General features: G+C 38.0%; 1 protein-coding gene across 6 annotated transcripts in view; it reads left to right on the top strand.

Moving 5' to 3' along the window:
- PAK3 (p21 protein (Cdc42/Rac)-activated kinase 3) overlaps window positions 1-20,774 on the top strand; it is a 301,905-nt gene that overhangs the window by 216,893 nt on the left and 64,238 nt on the right. For 5 of the 6 annotated variants that reach the window (XR_001006530.1, XM_011984504.1, XM_011984502.1 and 2 more), the window contains 3 exons: window positions 7,748-7,848; window positions 13,382-13,535; window positions 18,049-18,086. Coding sequence is in view for 5 of the 6 variants with exons in the window: in XM_011984504.1 (XP_011839894.1) it covers window positions 7,748-7,848; window positions 13,382-13,535; window positions 18,049-18,086 (293 nt within the window). In the remaining variant the exon portion in view is untranslated. Of the gene's footprint in view, window positions 1-7,747; window positions 7,849-10,500; window positions 10,564-12,162; window positions 12,208-13,381; window positions 13,536-18,048; window positions 18,087-20,774 lie in introns of all 6 variants that reach the window. The other variant, XM_011984501.1, reaches the window with a different exon arrangement.

Raw genomic sequence — 20,774 nt, 5'->3', positions numbered from 1 at the left:
TAGGCATGACCTGTCCCCATTTACTGGGCCTCATTTCATATAATGAAGGTCTTTCATTCATCCATTCATTTTTTGTTCATTTGCTTATTCATTAAACATTGAGTCAGATGCTGTGCTAGGTAGGTGCTAGGGTACAAAGGTGAAAAAGTCCCAGTCCCTGGCTTTAAAGAACCAAAGGTCTAGTCAGGGACACAGATAAGTTATTCAACAATTAGAGTTTAGTGTGGTAAGTGTAATATGTAGGAGTGAGAACTGAGGAGAGGCAATTATTCAAGACTGAAGGAAGGGGTGGTTAGAGAAGGCTTCCTGGAGGAGATGATTATTGAACTGAGGTGAGTCTTAAATGGCTAGCATAGAGCTAGCCATTAAGGCGTGAATGGCATCCCAGGTAGAAAGACCATCATTTTGAAGGCAGTAGGCATGACACGCTGTTAGTTGGGCTTCTATGAATACAACTACAAGTAGTTCAGAAAAACTGGTGCTCTGAGAGTGGGAGAGGGGTAGGAGAAGAAACTGTGGATGTAAGTGAGGACCAGATCCTGGAGGGCTTATCTATGCCACGCTAAGGGGTTTAAATTTAATTCTGAAGGCAATGGGGGAACATTGAAGCAGGGCAATGATATCAGATTTGTGTTTTAAAATATCACTCTAGCCACAGGAGGAATCGGGAAGAGAGGGAAAGAGACCAGTCAGGCTGTTGGAGTCATACAGGTGAGAAATGAGAGTGGCCTGGCTTAAGGGCCAGTAACAGCAATAAGAGAGGACAATGCAGAGGGACTATTTAGGGAGGAGAATTCATAGAACTAGACAACTAATCAGATGGTGAGAGGAAGAGCTGGAGAAGGTTGAGTTAGGAAACAAAAGAAGAGTTGTTTTTTCTTGTTTTAGATGGGGAAAAGCAGTTAATTAGTTAGATAATTAGTTAATTAAATAATTAGGCTTGATTTTGAAAATATTTAGTGTGAGGGGTCTGTGAGGTACCTAAATAGAGGTGTTCAGTAGCCAGTTAACTACCTGGGGTTGGGGTGCAACACAGATGTCAGGGCTGGAGGTATGTATGGAGAATCACTAGTGTCAATGGGGATTGAAATCATGCATGTGGATGAGATGACCCAAGGGAGAAGTGTGTTGATGAGAAGAGATGAGGACCTAGGATAGCTCCTAATATTCCCCATAGTTTTTAAAGAACTAACAGAAAGAAGCGCCTGCAAATGAGGCTGAGAAAGAAAACTGAGAAATGCAGAAATAGACTCTAGGAAAGAGTTGTATGAAAGAAGGTGGGGGAAATGTTAGCTTCAAGAAGTTCGTGGTCACAAATGTCAGTTTTGACTAAAGGTCCACACTTGTAGGGACAGAAAAGTAGCCACTGGTCAAGGAGGAGGCTAATTTGTGACTTTAGGGGAGCCATTACACTGGTTCGAGGAGTGAGAGCTAAGTAAATCTAGATTGCCTTTTCAAAAAGTTCAACCTAAAGAAGGAAAAGCTGAGACTATAACAGCTAGAGAAGTATGTGAAGAAGCAGAAGCATTTTAATTTTTAAGGACAACAGTGATCTCAGCATGTTTTTTAAGCCAAAAGAGAAGTGCCAGTAGAGATGGAGAGATTGAGGATACAAGAAGAAATAGAGCATAATTGGTGGATTCACTTTAGGTAGAAGGTGACAGCAGTGAGGCAGGAGAAGAGAAGAAGATGCTACTGATGGAGATAAATTCACAGGGGTGGGAGAGAAAGTGAAATCAAAGGAATTTTCAACTGAAATAAAGGAGTCCCTCCATTTATCTCGGTGAAGTAGAAGGAAGGTCACATGCTGAAAGTAAGGGAGGAGGGGGTAGAGCTGAAGTTAGAGTGGAGTTCTGAATTTCTAGAATATTAGGTGTGGTGACTGGAAAGGGAAGTTGGCAAGGGGTGAGGAAACTATTGTCAAGCACCATTAATGACCCAACTATTATAAGCACCAACCAATATGCATGGCTGTATCATTTCCCTCCAGCAACTCTTGGCAGCCTTGACATAGAAGTGGAGAGCTTTCATAGTTGGATTCCATTAGGGAAGGGTTTCATAGGACAATTATAACAAGAAGTCAAAGAGTGAAATTTTCCAGGACAGAAGCATAAGAGCAATTTACATGCTGGACCATAGAATCTCAGCCAGAAGGGAGCTGAGAAATTGGCCAAAAATGGAAGTGACTAGAATGATATTTGGAACACAAATCTGCTATTATTGTCCTGTTTCAATATTCCCCATTACCTTCTAGAAATTGAGGTCTTGTTGAGATCAAAGAACAAATAAAATAGGAGTAAGCACTTGAAACAATTAGCGGGTTAGCCAGATGAGAAGCTGAGCTCAGAGAATGAGGTAACAAGGTTGAATATTGCAGAGAAAGGGTTATTCTGGATAATAAAAAGATTTGGGGCAACTATGGTTCTCCACTCTGGCTGCATATTATCTCTGGAGTTTTAAAAATTCATTTGCCCAGGTTTCATCCCCAGAAATCCTGATAGAGTAGGTTATTGATGGACTGTAGACATTGGTATTTTATGGAACTCTACAGGTTATTCTGATGTGCAACCCTGCTTGAGAACCAATGGTTTAAAAGATGGCCGTGGGAATGATTGCAGAAGTGGAAGGGAGGTAAAATTCATTAGAGTTGAGAGAGATCAAGGATCCATAAGGAAAGGGTATGAAGGAGGTGTCCATTAATATCCTGTTTCACACAGTGGTGGCAGCACAGAATGTAGGAAGGAAGACTGGGAGCCAGAGTCCTCAATGGCAAACAATGCACTTGGCCAGGAGAGCTAGGTGGTGATAATCTCAAAAGAGAGGATTTTGTAGGCAAGTGTAGAAGTACTGATCTCGAATCGTTTTGAGTGAAAAAGAGGAAGTCTGCCTTCTCCGTTCTCTCAGGCCTACAGGCTTGGGATGAGAAAGGGTGAGCAGCCTCCACCAGTCTTATCTAAGGAAGCGGTACCCTCATTGGATAGTAGGGTCTAAAGTCGTTGTTCTCAATCCCAGCTATGTAATAGAAATACCTGAGGAATTTTAAAAAACAAAGATGCCTAGGGCTACCCCAGACTAACTGAATCTGAATCTCTGGGGATGGCATCTCTCTCTTTTTTTAAGTTCTCAGATGAAAATGATGTACAGTGAAGTATGAAAACCTAAGGCAAGAGGTGAAGGAAGAGGTAGAAAATGTAGAAAAAAATGTTTCTGACAGGACAAACTCTTGCTGGTAAAAGAACTGCAGAACACTGGGGTGGGCATATAAAAGATGATAGGTGACTAGAGGGGCTTCTCATTCTTTATGAAGTAGCAGAATAGAGAAAGATGTCGGGATGAGAGATTCTGGAGAAATTAGGTGGCCCTAGGAATTACAACTGGAACTCCCAGTAGATCTCAAGGTCAAATGCTGTTTGCAGTTTGTGGTCCAGGCAGCAATTTGTAGCCTTGTTCTGAGTTCCAATAGAATATGGGAGATACACTTAGAAAGTGATACTTTTTTGGACTTCTGCTCTCTGCAAATGTCAACCCAGAGAGCTGACCAGGTTGAGCCTTAAGATAAATGACAAATGCTCACAGAATTTTGCAGGGTGATACAGACATTTTAGTGTATCTAAAAAAAACAAAACAAAACAAAAACCGGTTCTCATCTAGGGTCTAGTTTATTGCTAAACACTTACTGAAAGCTAGAGGGTTTTTTTTTTGTTTTTTTTTTTTTTTTTAATGCCACTGGGTAATAAATAGTTTAACTATTGAAAACTTTGGTTCTGGAGACAAAGTGGGGACGTAGATTCAAATCCTGGCTCTGATATTTGCCACCTGTGTAACCCTGGGTATATGATTTAACCCCATCAAGTCTCGCTTTTCTCATCTATAAAACAAGAATAAGACCTACCTCTTAAGACTGTTGTGGAGATTAAATGAGATAGCTTCAGACACTTGGCACGTGGTGAGTGTCCATTCATGATAGCTATTAAGTGTGCAGGTACAAACTAGTTGCAGGGGAATGTGAGAATAAATAAATTACACTCTTTACTGTCAATTATCTCAAATTTTAGATAGAGAGGTAGATATGTAAAAAATAATCCTATGCTGATGGTACCAAGCTCCAAGTATACACTGAGTAGTTCTATGGGAGCATGAAAGGACAGGCATTTAACTTTGTCTGCAGAGAGGAGATAGGAAAAGACTTGCCAAAGGAGAAGAAGCCCAAGAGTGAGTCTTTAAGAGTAAGGACTAATAGGAGTGATCCACATAAATTTGGGGGAAAGGGTAAGAAGTAAGACTTTCCAGGCCTAGGTATGGCATGTATAAAAGCTCGGAGGTATGAGAAAGCCTGGCAGCTTAGGGAGCATTGAATGTGTATAAGTAGTAGGGCCCATGGCAAGAATAGAGAAGCTGGAGTGGTAAACTAGGAACATATCATGCAGGCCCTTGGGTATCATGCTAAGAAACATGAACTTTTAACTTACGGGTAATAGGGGACAGCATTTAAGCATCTTAAAGGCAAGAATGTTACTTAGGAGGCTGAGACAGGAGAATCACTTGAACCCAGGAGGCAGAGTTTGCAGTGAGCCGAGATCATGCCACTGCACTCCAGCCTGGGCAACAGAGCGAGACTCCATCAAACAAACAAATAAACAACAACAACAACACCACCACACACACACAAAATGCAAGAATGTGATCTAGCCACAGAGTAGAGAAATGAATGGAAGTGAATAAAATTGGAGGCAGTGACGCTAAGTGAGAAGTGCTGATGCCTTGGACTAAGATAATTATTTGTGGGGATGAAGATTCAACATTCAAGACCAGTTTAGGAGATAGAATATATAAAACTTGATGATCAATTAGCATAGAAATAAAGGAGTGAAAGATGACCCCCAGATTCTTGGCTTGGGCAGCTGGGCCACTGCTGGATTACTCAGGAGCCAGAGAAAGCATTTGTATATGGCATCTAGTAAATCAGAAGTACCCAAAATGTGGAAACAGTTTAATTTTGAATATATAGCTTAAAAAAAGACTCAATCACCATAGGAACATCAGAACTTTTTCACTTCCTTAATTATTTATGCCTTAGTATTGTTTTTATTTGAATTGCATATTGCAGAGGAGGATTATAATTTTTTTTTTCATTGCTCAGAGCTGCCTAAAGGAGGAGGAGCCTAAGGCCTTGCTTCTTCTTTAATCTGTGTGGTTAGTGGTATCATTTCACTGAGATAGGGAACACTAGAAGAGGAGCAAACTTGGGCTTCCTGCCTTTGTTATGTTTAGCCCTGAGTGAAGAAAATTGCATAGTCAGGCTGATAAGGGATTGGCAGTCAGGTGGCCTTCTAGGAGAACACCATTAAGCCAATTCTGCATATAACTCAGCCCAAGTGGAGTGTTTAGTCAATTTGCTACTAATAGAAAAGTTGGGAGAGTTTATTTGCTGACAAGAGGGGCCATGAATTCAAGTTGATAGAAGGTTTGGAGGTACAGATTAAGGTAGGGGCTCTTAGCTTGGAGTCCAGGGGAATTATGAATCTGTGAAAGTATATGTATATAGTACATTTTTATGGGCAGAAGTTCCATAGCTTTCTTCAGATTTTTCAGAAGATTGACCCCAAAAAACTTACCAAGAGCTAGTTACTGTGAAGTGAATGAAACTGCTCCTTCAGAATTCCTGACTTGCCTGGAACTCTTCCAAGGCCCTGGGAGGGGCCCCGGTACATTTGTATTTGTAATTTTACAATGTTTTTTACTTAAAGGGAACCTTCCTCTCAAGTTACATAAAGTATTTGGTCCCCCAACATGTGGATCCACCCCTGCCAACCACAGATTAGGGAATTACCTGAGTTAGTATTTGGGAGTGGAGGCAATCCAATAGAGAAAGAAATGCAGAAGGCCAAAAACTGAACTAGCAAAGTCAAAAGCAATGACAATCAAAGAAAGAATGGTCACTGAGAAAGGAGGAATGCCAGGCCACATTGTCAAGGAAGTAAAAAGAGAAGTAGCTAGCCATGGCCAGCATGGATGGGACATCATGAAAGAGAAAAAGTAAGAAAATGATTACAGGAGTGGCGAGGACACCTTCAAAGGAGTGATGAGACCAGAGTGCCTTTCTGAACAAGTAAAAAATGGTAGTTGAACAAGTATAAATGTTAGCTATAGTTCACAAACATGCAAGGGAAGTAGGAGTACCAACAGAAAGCTCTGAACTTCACTATTGAGTTAGAATAATATTCATGAATAATGTAGGCTCACTATAAAAATGGAATCTGTACTGAGGGTAAGTTATATGGCATTTACGTATTTTTTTCAAAATGAGTCCTAAATGTGCTCCATGGCCAGGCAAAGGCCTTGGGTGACTCTTGTTCCCCTGCTCCCAACCTTTATTTCCTGATTCTGTATATTTTCTCACACTAGTTCAGTTTTCATATTTCTGCCCCATATCTCTGTCTTGTGGCTGGAGATAAGGAACAGTGAGAGAGAGTGGAATGAGACAAGAAGTCATAAGAATAGCCTTTGAACATGAAAAGTTTTGAATTTAAAATTTATCACGGGTAACCCACAAAACCACTAATCAATATATGGTTGAGTGTTGTCTGTAATTCAGGCCAAGGCAACATCTATTTGAACCAGAATGTTCTAAATTGACCACCCTGGCAATTCTGAAGCTGATTGGTTTTAACTGAGTAAACCTGGTTCATGCTGACTTGCCCTGTATTAGGAGGGTGAGTACTATTTTTTTCAGTGTGAAATGTAGCCTCACCAGAGATACATGCTCAGATCTGCAAATAAGTGTGTTATGGAAGCTGCTAGATGCCATTTTAGAGTGTTTCCACAGTGACTTCCTCCTGGGAACTATTTCCAGATAGACTATAGTTCTCAACTTAGTTTATTCAGTGATTATATCTTTTTAGGCTTTTAAATTATGAGCTACTGATACATTTATTTATAAATATGTAACTATGAAAAATCTACTTGAAAAACACAGTGATTTTTGAATGGCTGATATGATAAAATATAATGGAAACATGGAAAAATAACTACAAACTAGAAAAACTAAACCAAGGAATGGCTTTAAGTTTTCTGAAAACTAAATAAAATTAATTCAGTAAAAAAAAAAAAAAAAGCAATTTGTAGCTTTTTACTAGCAAAGTGCTGGGTAGGAAATGATTGAAATATTTTTGATAATAAAAAAGGTTTGTAACATAATTGATTTGCAGTGATATTCTTGTTAATAGAAGAGTCTATTAAGATATGGTTAATAATATAAACATGTTAAATTAAATAAGTACCAACCACTTGATTATTAGCTATTGTTAACATAGAAACAATTCACAATATCTTTATCAAAAGCTGAAGTGGTTTTCTTTTCTGTTTGTTCTTTCTAATAGTATGCCTTAGCTTGACTTGTGTATGATGAATTTCTTCCTTAGTAAGTGGTATTTGATTCAACAAAGCCGGTTAAGCACAATATCCCTAGATACCTCCTGGTTACACTGGTAAAAGGCAGAAATCAGTTTGAATGAGAGAATTGTTTCAAATGAGTTTTGGAAATTTTGAATTATTTGGACATAACATTTGTCATCATACTCTTAGCTACTTCTGCAAATAATTGGATTTTCTGGAGTTAAGTGTTGTTAAAATTGCGTTGGAATCAATTGTCTTTCAACTTTGTAATTCTTTTGATGAACCTAATTGTACAACTTGTGGATGCCAAAACTATACCCCAAATAAATACATGTTAACATTTTGCCTTTAGCCAATAAGAAGAAGGAGAAAGAGCGCCCAGAGATCTCTCTTCCTTCAGACTTTGAGCATACGATTCATGTGGGGTTTGATGCAGTCACCGGGGAATTCACTGTAAGTAAGCTCCTTGTTTTGTTTTGTAAGCCACGAAAGAATTCCCTTGTGAAAATAGGTTTCAAGCAAGAATTGCCATGTCCCAAAATGTCAGACTTAATATTTTTGATGGTTCCAAATAAGATGGACATTGCCTAGGCAATCATAGATGGAAATAGAGGATGGCAACAGCATTGGCCGAATTATTTTGTCCATCTTTTAAAAAAGTTTGATCACTGTATAGTCTCAACTTGGTTGAAAATATTAACCAACCATGGCACAGAAATTGTACTCCTGGCAGAGAGACACTGCCTGAGCTTTTTCTTTATCAAGTGAACTGAATCAGAGAATCATCTACTCACCTTGGCCAGTGAAAATAATCCATAAAAATATTTCAGGCTTTACATTAAAACCTAGAATACCCAGCTCAGTTAACTACACTAACCAAGAATCTCTATGGAACTGACCTGCTTTTCCCTTTGATTTCAAGAACGTAGATTATTTTATAATTTTTAGTAGGTACATTTTGCAGATATTCAAAAAACAAACCTTATATTTCAAGAAGAAATTTTGATGGATATATCATGTATGTTCTAGTTGTTATGTGCATCTCTCTCCTCTCTCTCTAGATATCTCTCTAGAGATGTTATGCAATCCATAGTAAATACCGATGAGAATTCTCTGGATAGACCATAGCTATAGATCAAGACTTTTGCTGAATATTTGTAGTGCTCAAACAGCATAAGATCTCAGATCTATGAAATTTTATACTTTTTTAAAAAAAAGAACTGGTAACTTTTTTTTTTTTTAGATCAATGAGGGAAAAGATGTGGCTATGGCTAGAAATATGTCCCCAGGAAGGTCAACTACCTTTTTCCATGCTATTAATGAACTCCATCAAAATGTACATTCTGAAATAAGGAGTAATTTTGAGGGCATTTCAAGAAAAATCTTTGATAGAGCCATCACTATCAATTCCTGTGCTGTTAAACCAGAGAGAAATTTACATATTAAGTAGTTGAGTTTTTTGTTTCATAACATAGTAGTGAATAGACTGTGTTATATGATTAAGTGGAAAAAAAGAAGGAACAAATTAATCTATGTGGAGAAGCAAACAATGTTGCTGAATTGACAGTCAAATTATCTTATTTTTTCAATTCTGGAAGTAAGTGATATGAGAATGGAAATGGAAACAGTAAACACCTTGGCCTCGTAAAGTGGTGTGAGCTGATTATTTCTGCGTTCTCGGTAGCAAGCAGAGGAGAACGTTAAGAAATATTTACACATAAAGTGGAGATAGGTAAGATTTAACCAATTTCATCATTAAAGTCAGAGACATTACTCAAATGGCTTTGAGTTTGAACCTAGTCTTTACTATATTTGCAGAATATTCTCTTAGCCACACTTAGATACTCCAGCCTTGCTATTACCACTACCACCACCATCATCACCACCAGAAAAAAAGTAATTTGTATAACCTGAAAAACTTTATATTTTTTAAAAATTATACAAATATTTTAACTATTTTTGCTGACACTTGAAACAAGAAAATCCCTTAAACTTTATAAAGGTTTTGCCTAATAACTCTTCCCTTTTTAATTAATTTTTCCAGCTTTGACATTTTAATGTTCTCTGTGCTTTTCCTCATTTAAACTACTCTTGCGTTTTATTGTTGTCATTCACTATTTGTCTTTTTTTCTTCCTTTTTGTTTTCTGATGTGAAAATTTTCTCATCCAGTTATCCCATGTGACATTCTAGTTGCTTTCCAATATTTTATTCTTTCCACTTTTCAAACTTACTTGTCATCTTATTATACAGTATCTCTCTCTCTAGCTCTTTCATTTATCTTTCTGGATTCTGAATGGAAATGAAAGAAAGTAAATCACCACCATCTTGCTAACTGCAGCACCAGTCATTTTCATTTTGCTGTCAATTAGAACCCAAAGAACCCAAAGTGATAGGCTATCTTTCCAATGATGAAAAACAGTTGGATACAGCCAAACCATATGAAACAAATACCCCTCTCCCCACTAAATATATCCCCAATTTGAAATAAGATAGCCGTTTGGAAATATTCCATTGTTATGAATCCATTGAATATATAGATAGACATAGGCTAAATTTGGTAAATGGAAGTACTTTATTGTCATCTTGATGATCTTTTGTAACTACTTGTTCATACATTATTTTTAAAGATGCCAAATTCTGCCCTTGTTGGTACTTTTTTAACCTGTGGTTTACATTTACTATATTATTATGTTTATTAAATTTAAACATGCCAAATTATAAAAAGCTTTCAAGAAAGTGTTTTTATTGGTAGGATTTAGAATTGGGTCCTAATTGTCAATGCACCACTAATTTATTGCGTGTTGGGAGGGGATCATATTGTTAAGTTTGATTATCGTGGTTGTTTAGGTTGAATTTTGTGCAATTTGCTGAACTATCTAATCCAGTTGTCTTACAAGGGCTTGTTATTTTGAATATTTGGACACTGATTTGCTGTGTTGCTTGGTGATTACTCTCTGGCTAATTGGCCCATATGACCTTGTTTGTATACCTGGTCATACACTTGGACCCTGAAGCTAAACGTAGGTTGGGAGGTGAGATTTTTGGTATTCAATGATTACAGGTCCTTACCCTTTATATTGCCATTTTTGTCCCAAATACTTCAGAACTCCCCTTTCCAGACCTCTAGACCTGTGACGGTCGCTTCAAGTCAATCAGAGGGAAAAATGGTATGAGTGATATAAATTATCATTTCTTATGATAAGATAAATGCTTGGCCTGTTATATCATGCTGCCATTCTCCTGGGCTACACTGGACAACCCCCAGCTTGATGTACTTCTAGTTGGTATCATATACACAGTCAGGCATTGATATGTGCTCCTGCTTCTGATGCTCAAACTCTTAGGTCTTCATTAGCTGTCTGACTTTTGGGATTAGTTTCTCAATGTGGCATAATGAGATGGCTTTATGACTATGTGCCTTTGTGGCATACATTCAAACTTGAATGTCAGGTTTTATTGATAATTGGGTTTGTCTCAACTTAGAAAAAAGAAATGTCAGCAGTATAGTCAAAATTATGTCAGCAGTGTAGTCATGTGGTAAGTATAGTTGTCTGGAGGATTTTTTGCTATTGACAGCATTTTTTCCTGCTGTCTAGTGATCATAAGACTATTTATCACAAAAGCTTAGAAGTGCCATGGGAATGTATAATAACTGCAAATATTCTAATGATTATTGTAATGATTACGCCAGTAACGTCTGCTCTAGTGGTAATGTGCAATGCATACCTCAATTTGTAACACTTAATAACTCCTTTGGCCATTACGGTATTAACCAAATGCTATTAATTGCACTTAGAATCAGAACTGGGATAATGCATGGGCTCCTGAGTTCAAATTTTTGGCTTAAGGCTTTAGCATCTAGCCGCGTGAAAAATGCATGTAAAAATGTCATTTCACTGTGCTTGGAGTAACCCCAAATACCAGGAATCAAGGACATATATCCAAAATCAAGCCAGTTGGGTCAAGCATGTTTCTGTAGCATTTGAGAGATCTTTATTTAGGCAAAGCTGTTACCTTATATCTTGTCTTATTTTGTGGGAAGCGGGATTTTAGAACTGCAGTACTAAAATGGAAATTATATATATATGGTTTGAAATGGAACGGTTTCCCTTTCCCTAGTCTAAATATCTAAGAAACTTAAAATATAGAGTCTGGCTGTGTGGGAATGTTCTTTACCTAGTTTTCTCTAAGCCAGCCATGACTTTAGCTACAAAGTGAAAAAGAATCACATCAATGAGAATAAAATTCAGTGTTTCCATACAGCCATCCTTTGAATTTTAGCCACATACACACTTTTGAAACTAAAATTGGTTAACCAGAATTGGGAACTGAAATTTGTAAGTTTCTCACATGGCCATTGGCTACCTGTGGTCACCCAATTATAAAAACAACTTACAAACTATTGTCAAAGCTTTTCATGATGCCATCCTTCTTGCCTCCAAATTCATATTTCTGCCTTTTACTAATTTCTCCAATCATTTAATGGTAATTCTTATTAATACATATTTATGGAGGAAGCATCTTGCCAAAAGTGGGATTATACATCCAAACTTTGGAACATTGTCATTTTCTCTGTTCTCTTAAATCTGTTGTCCTGTAGCCTGTCCTGTCCCTGATTTAGTTAAAACCTCCCTATTTTCATAACCGCCCCACTTTAGAAGGGACTCCCCCCATTCAGACCCATTGATTTCATCTCCTCCCACCTTCTAAGTTGTCCCACATTCTGTTTTAACTTTCTTTTCTTTCTTTATTTACGTCCATTACAGCCAGATCTCTATGGCTCACAGATGTGCCCAGGGAAGCTCCCAGAGGTGCGTCACAGGCCCAAAAGAAGCTTGCATCAAAGTGCTTCTTTGAGATGTCATAGCACTGCAGCAGCAGGTTCATGTGTGTGCAGTAGAGTTGTTGCTTGGCTTATCTCACTTTTTTTGTTGTCATTCCCAAACTCTGGAGGCCCACGTCACACATTGTTTTGCCGAGACTTCATAGGACAAAGCCACATAAATTGTGTCTGGATGCACTTCAGGAATAGTGTGTCTGTTTCTCTCTCCAAGTTTCTCTTGGAGGTTGGATAATTATGAAATTGAGACTTCTGTAGGCTGAACATGTAGGAAAGAATGTTGAATGCTCAATGCAAAGCTAACCTCTAATTTTTGCAATTCTCCTTGGTTATATTTCCAAATACTCCCTCCTCTCTGCTCTAAATGCTTCAGATTATTATAAATTCTCATAAGGCTTTGGCGTGGTTTTCATAGTCCCCAGGTTCTATGTGGCCTAAAAATGAAGTGAGGAGGAAGGGAGAGAGAGAGGAGAGGAGAAGGAGGGCATGCCCTGGAGAAAGCTGCAGGGAAAATGCCCAAAGCAGCATTAATGTTACTGTTTAGCATCTCAGTGGTTCTTGCTCCTCCACAATTCTATTTTTTTCTTCTACCGACCTGACTTTATAGTAAAGCTCTAGACCCAAAAAATTACATTTTGTAATCATGAAGTATAACCTGACCAAGGGTGATCCTTTCCTTTTATTCTAAAATATATTCTGATTACAACATGACCAGAAACAGCTTATGTTATTCCAGTCATAAAACCCATTGATCTGCACTTTACTATGCTGTGCACAAATTTAGAGAAGTCTTGCTATGTCTGCCCTGAGTCGCCAGAAAAAAAATAAGCTAAGCCGTAAACATCATTTCATGGATGAGCAGAGTCAATATGGAGGTGATTTTCATGCGCTTTTTTTTTTTCTATCACAGTCATACTCCCACCCACCCTTTTTAAGTTGGATCCTAGTTTTACCTATGTGTTTTAATTAGAGAAGAGAATGATTGCATTATTAAGTTACTAACTTTAAATCTAGAATGTAACTTCAGTTTCCCAAGTGTAATCCTACAGGTAGCATGGGCTTCTTGGTGAAGAACTTTACTGGAACATAAAAGTGCTGCTGCAGAATGTTCTGAGCCACCATTCTTTCACTTTGGTTGTCCACAGGGAATTCCCGAGCAATGGGCACGATTACTCCAAACCTCTAACATAACAAAATTGGAACAGAAGAAGAACCCCCAAGCTGTTCTAGATGTTCTCAAATTCTATGATTCCAAAGAAACAGTCAACAACCAGAAATACATGAGCTTTACATCAGGAGGTAAGAGGAAGTCTGTGGTATCAAAGGTGAAGAAGTAATTTCAATCTCAGAGCGTGATGTTGAGAACAAAATGTCTGTGGGACATTTGAAGTCAGTTCTAGTACCTTCTTCAAATGCCATCAACATAAGGAAACCAAAAAATGAGTCAGAATTTGAGGTTGATGTTAAGTTATATAACTCAAGTATTTTTAGAATCAAAATAAGGTAATTATTTAGTGAAGTAGTAGTTGTGAGCTTGAATTGGTAGTGACAATTGTTGTCTCTTTACTGTCATAAAGACACTCAGTCATTTATCGAGTTTTGTGATATGTTCATTAAGTAAGAGTTGCATGCATGAAACCATGGTCTCTGGAAATTTATTTTGTCCCTTAGATTCATTGATTTGCAGCATGATGACACAGCACACATTTTGTTTGGTGTCAGGTTATTTTGATAAGACCCCCAAATCAGACCGAAAAGAGAAAACTATATCTCACTATGTTTAGAAATTGAAATATCCATGTTATTGCCAAATCTTGACCTCATTTGCTAGTGTGTAGATTTAGTCTTTGTTTGGAGCTTTGATGTTCAAATTTGCACTATAAGCAACTGTATTGGTCCATTTTCATGCTGCTGGTAAAGACATGTCCAAGACTGGGAAGGAAAAGAGGTTTAATTGGACTTACAGTTCCACATGACTGGGAAGACCTCAGAATCATGGTGGGAAGTGAAAGGCACTTCTTACTTGACAGCAGCAAGAGAATATGAGAAGGAAAAAAAAGTGAAGAACCCCGATAAACCCATCAGATCTCATGAGACTTATTCAGTTTCATGAGAATACCATGGGAGAGACCAGCCCTCATGATTCAATTACCTCTCCCTGGGTCCCTCCCACAATATGTGGGAATTCTGGGATATACAATTCAAGTTGAGATTTGGGTGTGGACACAGCCAAACCATATCATTTTGCCCCTGGCCCCTCCAAATCTCTTGCCCTCACATTTCAAAACCAATCACGCCTTCCCAACAGTCCCCCAAAGTCTTAACTCATTTCAGCATTAACCCAAAAGTCCACAGTCCAAAGTCTCATCTTAGACAAAGCAAGTCCCTTTTGCCTATGAGCCTGTAAAATCAAAAGCAAGCTCGTTACTTCCTAGATACAATAGGGGTACAGGCATTTGGTGAATACAGCCATTCCAAATGGGAGAAATTGGCAAAAACAAAGGGATTACAGGGCCCATGCAAGTCCAAAATCCAGCGGGGCAGTCAAATCTTAAAGCTCCAAAATGATCTCCTTTGACTCCAGGTCTGACATCTAGGTCATGCTGATGCAAGTGGTGGATTCCCATGGTCTTGGGCAGCTCCACCCCTGTGACTCTGCAGGTTCCAGCCTCCCTCCCAGCTGCTTTCACAGGCTGCTGTTGAGTGTCTGTGGCTTTTCCAGGTGCATGGTGTAAGCTTTCAGTGAATCTACCATTCTGGGGTCTGGAGGATGGTGGCCCTCTTCTCACAGCTCCACTAGGCAGTGCCCTAGTACGGACTCTGTGTGTGGGCTCTGACCCCATAGTTCCCTTTCGCACTGCCCTAGCAGAGGTTCTCCATGAGGGCCCCAACCCTGCAGTAAACTTTTGCCTGAGCATCCAGGCATTTCCGTACATCTTCTGAAATCTAGGTGTATGTTCCCAAACCTCAATTCTTGACTTCTGTGCATGTGCAGGCTCAACACCACGTGGAAGCTGCCAAGGCTTGGGGATTCCACCCTCTGAAGTCACAGCCTGAGCTGTGTGTTGGCCCCTTTCAGATAAAGCTGGATTAGCTAGGACACAGGGCACCAAGCCCCAAGCTGTACACAGTACAGGGACCCTGGAGCTGGCCCACAAACCACTTTTTCCTCCTGGGCCTATGGGCCTGTAATGGGAGGGGCTGCCGTGAAGTTCTCTGACATGGCCTGGAGACATTTTCCCCATGGTCTTGGGGATTAACATCAGGCTCCTTGCTACTTATGCAAATTTCTGCAACCGGCTTGAATTTCTTCCCAGAAAATGAGTTTTTATTTTCTATCACATAGTCGGGCTGCGCATTTTCCAAACTTTTATGCTCTGTTTCCCTTATAAAACTGAATGCCTTTAACAATACCGAAGTTACTTCTTGAATGCTTTGCTACTTAGAAATTTATTCCACCAGATATCCTAAATCATCTCTCTCAAGTTCAAAGTTCCACAAATCTCTAGGACAGGGGCAAAATGCCGCCAGTGTCTTTGCTAAAACATAACAAGAGTCACCTTTGCTCCAGTTCTCAAAGGTTCCTCATCTCCATCTGAGACTACCTCAGCCTGAATTTTATTGTCCATATTGCTATCAGCATTTTGGACAAAGTCATTCAACAAACCTCTATGAAGTTCCAAATTCCCCACATTTTTCTGTCTTCTTCTGAGCCCTTTCAAACTGTTCCAATCTCTGCCTGTTACCCAGTTCCAAAGTCACTTCCACATTATTGGGTATCTTTTTAGCAACGCCCCACTCTACTGGTACCAATTTACTGTATTAGTCCATTTTCCGGCTGCTGATAAAGACATACCTAAGACTGGGAATAAAAAGAGGTTTAATTGGACTTACAGTTCCACATGGCTGGGAAGGCCTCAGAAGCATGGTGGGAGGCAAAAGGCATTTCTTACATGGCAGCAGCAAGAGAAAATGAGAAAGAATCAAAAGCAGAAACCCGTGATAAACCCATCAGATCTTGTGAGACCGGCCCCCATGATTCAATTACCTCCCACTGGGTCCCTCCCACAACACTTGGGAATTCTGGGAGATAGAATTCAAGTTGAGATTTGGGTGGGGACACAGGCAAGCCATATCAGCAACTGAAATATATATACCAAATAATACTTTCACATTTTGAGATAGATGATTTGAGTTCTCTCTCTACAATAATTTATTAACTTATTATTTAACATCTAAAGAATGAAGGGAGTATTATCATTAGTACTCCAGCTATAAAGAGCCCCTACCTCTTGGCACTGGATTTAGTATAAGCAGGCTTTAAGTTTCTTTGAGAATGATCCAAGGATACCCTTGGAAGGGGAAGAGTGTCTGATTTGGCCATATCAAATATCAAAGCCCAAACTGCTAAACTGGACTTTCTTAAAATGAGAAGATTGCTTAACTGCTGTTATTCAGTGTTGAAAACCTAAAAAGAAAGCCATCAAGGAAAACTTTTTACTATATTTAAGCTTCCACATAGAATAAAATATCTAAGAGATCCTGGTGACATATCAAAAAATGTTTCATGTGAGAAAATCAAGAGCTGTGCTCCAAGTTAGACCCATAGGCAACCAGAACTGAAAATGTATTCAAGAAATCATTTCACTGTAACCATGAATACACTTTAGAGTATCAGAGTTTGTTCTTTACTCCAAATAGCCATTGCTGTTTAACACTTAGTTTTATATGCCAAATTTCTCTCAACTTACAAAGATGAAATCCTGACAACTATATTAAAACTGTATAGTTGTACTGTACTGAAGGCTGAGTGTACCTCATCATAGGTTTTCTGAATGCTTTGGTATTGGGACTGACTAATTGCACAGGAGAAGAGGAGGAGAAGATGGAGATAGCACAGGAAGGTGGAAAGAAGGAATGGAAAGGAGGTAGGGAAAGAGGAAAGTGGGAAAAATCCTAGATATAGAGTAGTTCCCCACTTACTCACGTGGAATATGTTCTAAGACCTCCAGTGGATGCCTGGAACCATGGATAGTACTGAACCTTATGTATACCATGTTTTTTGTCTATACCTGCTTACCTATGATAAAGTTATAAATTAAGCACAGTAAGAGATAAACAGCAATAACTAATAATAAAATAGAACAATTATAACAATATGCCAGCATCACTACTTTTGCTCTTTGGGGCCATTATGAAGTAAAATAAGGGGTATATGACTACAGGCACTGTGATAGCTCCACAGTTGTTCTGATAACCAAACTGGCTATTAAGTGACTAGTAGGCTGGTAGTGTAAACAGAGTGGGTATACTGGACAAAGGGATGATTCATGTTTCAGGTGGAATGGAGCAGGACAGCATGATATTTTATCATACTCAGAATGGCATGCAGTTTGAAACTCATGAATTGGTTATTTCTGCAATTTTTGATTTAATATTTTTGAATCACAGTTGACCACAGGTAGCTGAAACCACAAAAAGTGAAACTTCAGATAAGGGGGACTACTATAGATGTATAGAATCATATCAGTTAAGAGTAGGTAACCTTGTCATTCTTCCATATAAATGAGATTCACCAGAGGCCTTCATTAATGTCTGTAAAATGACCTTGTAAGAATATGGTGAGGATGTAATGGTGTGAGCTATTTTAAGAAAAGCTATGTCATTAGTCATAATATCTAGTTAATACTAAATGGGAACATTTCCTTCTAGTTGAAATCATGCAGTTTTTTCATTTTTATTTTTCTGGTGTGGTCTCTGAATGAAACAGTCTTTGTGAAACAAAAGTGACCTCTCTATTCTCACTTTGCAGATAAAAGTGCACATGGATACATAGCAGCCCATCCTTCGGTAAGTGAAAAATTGAAAACTGTTTCACATGATGGGTGTTTCCAAAGATTCAAGAGAATATAACTGCATAGATCCAGGTTTTAGATATAGAGTCTTTTAAAAACAGTTTTAAGGTATAATTCAGTTATATAAAATTCATCTATTTTCAGGTAAACAGTTCAATGAGTTTTGGTAAATATATATACCTGTGCTACCATCACCACAACTGAGTTTTAGAACATGTCCATCACCCCAGTAAAATCCTTCGTACCGGCTTACAGTTAACTCCACTCACCCCACCCTAGTCACAGGCAAGAACTAATATAGATTCTGCCTTTATGGATTTGGCTTTCTGGACATTTCATGTAAATGAAATAATACAGCATGTGACTTTTGGGGATTGGCTTTCTTTACTCAGTTTAATTCTTTTAAGATTAATCCAAGTTATTGTATATATCAATAATTTGTGTTCCTTTTTAATCTCTGAGTATTCCATGGTATGATTGTACCACTGTTTGTTTAACCATTCATACATCGAAGTCTCTCTAGAAAATTTTCAGTTGCTAGCTATTACAAATAAAGCTACTGGGAACATTCTTGTACAGGGTTTTTATGTGAACAATGTTTCCGTTTCTCTTACATGTAGAACTTTGAGAATAATAATCATGTTAATAAAAATTTCTCTCAACACCTACAGTGTACACTTACAATACAAACTGTAAGATAATTTTATTTTTATAAGTACTTAATCTTTCCTACAGCCCAATTAAGTAAGTCTCACCATTGTCCCCATTTTACAGATGAGGAAACTGAGGTTTTGAGAAATTAAATAGCTTCTCTAAGGTTATAACAGTATAAGTTTTGTATGTCACTTGTTCCAAAAAACCGAGGTACAGTGAGGGAAGTGACTTTGTCCAAAGTCACATAGATAATTTTTATCAGAGAAGTGACTAGAAAATAAGTAACCTAGTTGTTGAAAGTGTTATAGTATCTGAAAGAGTATTTGAACACATTAGACAGAAAATGATCTCAGATATTCTGATAGAAATTACTTCCTCCCTCATTTGCTTTTTTAGGGGTGAAATAATTTGCATTACTGAAAATCTCCTAACCATTTATTCAAACAGTCATGGATGGCCAAGCTGATTCTTCTTCCTTTTATAGCAGACAAATGCCTTTTATAGTGGACAGATGTCTGCTTGACATAACCCTAGGTAGCCAGTATGACACCAGTAGATCTTCTTTAGTTGTAAAGAGTAAAGGTTCTGAAATGTTATGTCAGCTTCTCAAAAATTAAAAATGGTATTAACCATATGATCTAGCTATTCCACTTCTGGGTATATACCCATAATTGAACGCAGGATCTCCAAGAGATATTTATACACCCACGTTCATTGCAGCAATATTCACCGTAGGCAAATGGTGGAAGCAACCCAAGTGTCCATCAACAAATGAAGGGGTAAACAAAAGATGGTATGTATAAACAGTAGAATATTATTAAGCCTTAAAAAGAAGACAATTCTGACACATGTTACAACATGGATGAACCAGGAAAACATTATGCTAAATGAAATAAGCCAGTCACAAAAGGGTATATACTATATGATTCCACATATACGAGGTACCTAAAGGAGTCAAATTCATAGAGACAGAAAGTAGAATACTAGTTGCCAGGAGCTGGGAGCAGGGGGAGTGGGGAGTTGTTTAATGGTACAGAGTTTCCGTTTTACAAGATGAAAAGAGTTATGGAGATGAATGGCTTTGGTCATTATACAACAATATCCTCAACAGTACTGAAATGTATACCTAAAAATGGTTAAGATGGTAAATTTTATGTTATATATATTTTACTACAATTAAGAATAAAATGAAAAAAGAAAGAGTGTAGGTTCTGGATGTAGGCATTTAATCTGATTTCGCTATTTACTAAGTATGTGACATTGGGAAAGTAGCTTAGCTTCTCTGAGCTTCTTTCCTCAGCTTTAAGAGGGAATAATAATAGTACTTACCTCCTAGGTCTTGTGTGAATATTAAATGTGATAATGCATATAAAGTACTTAGTATAGTACCTAGCACATAATATGTATTTATTAAATGTAAACTACTGTTATTTTTACATGACAAAAGAGGAAAAACTCACTCTTTTCACACATGAAACTTGTACTTGCGCTTTGCTCGGATTCCCCAAAACAGAACAGAATATGGCCTTCTCATCTGACTGGCCATTTCCTCTTTTCCTCCATCTTTGCCATGATAGCTTCCTGGGCCACAATGAAAACAACATGTGAAGGGAGGCAATAGGAAAATGAGAAGGACAAAAATGACAACCCTCCATGATAACACATACTTTACCTGCTTTGATTTCATTAATGTCACGCTTGTGCAATCTTGACTGGGTATTCTGGCAAAAAAAAAAAAAAAAAAAAAAAACTTTTTTTTTTTTAGGTTGGTCGGTTATTTGAAACACCAACTTTCTAGGATAGCCTGTGTATTGGTTTTTGTTTTCTCCTGAGATATTAACTGTTTCTTTTGAGATTGGTTCTATTGGTTTTGCTTGTAGAATTAAAATGAAGTCTATATTATGGCTAAAATATTCCATTAAGTTAGAAAAAAATGATGATCTCACTGTCTGGAGATAAAACAAATAGATATTTACCTATTTAACATATATTTACCAACTGTCTCCTTATAAGCTCTAGGAAGTTTGGC

This window comes from Mandrillus leucophaeus, unplaced genomic scaffold (assembly GCF_000951045.1).
Source record: "Mandrillus leucophaeus isolate KB7577 unplaced genomic scaffold, Mleu.le_1.0 Scaffold269, whole genome shotgun sequence".
NCBI lineage: Eukaryota > Metazoa > Chordata > Mammalia > Primates > Cercopithecidae > Mandrillus > Mandrillus leucophaeus.
The sequence above is the reverse complement of the archived record's forward strand: the minus strand, read 5'-3'. Positions and strand labels throughout refer to the sequence as shown.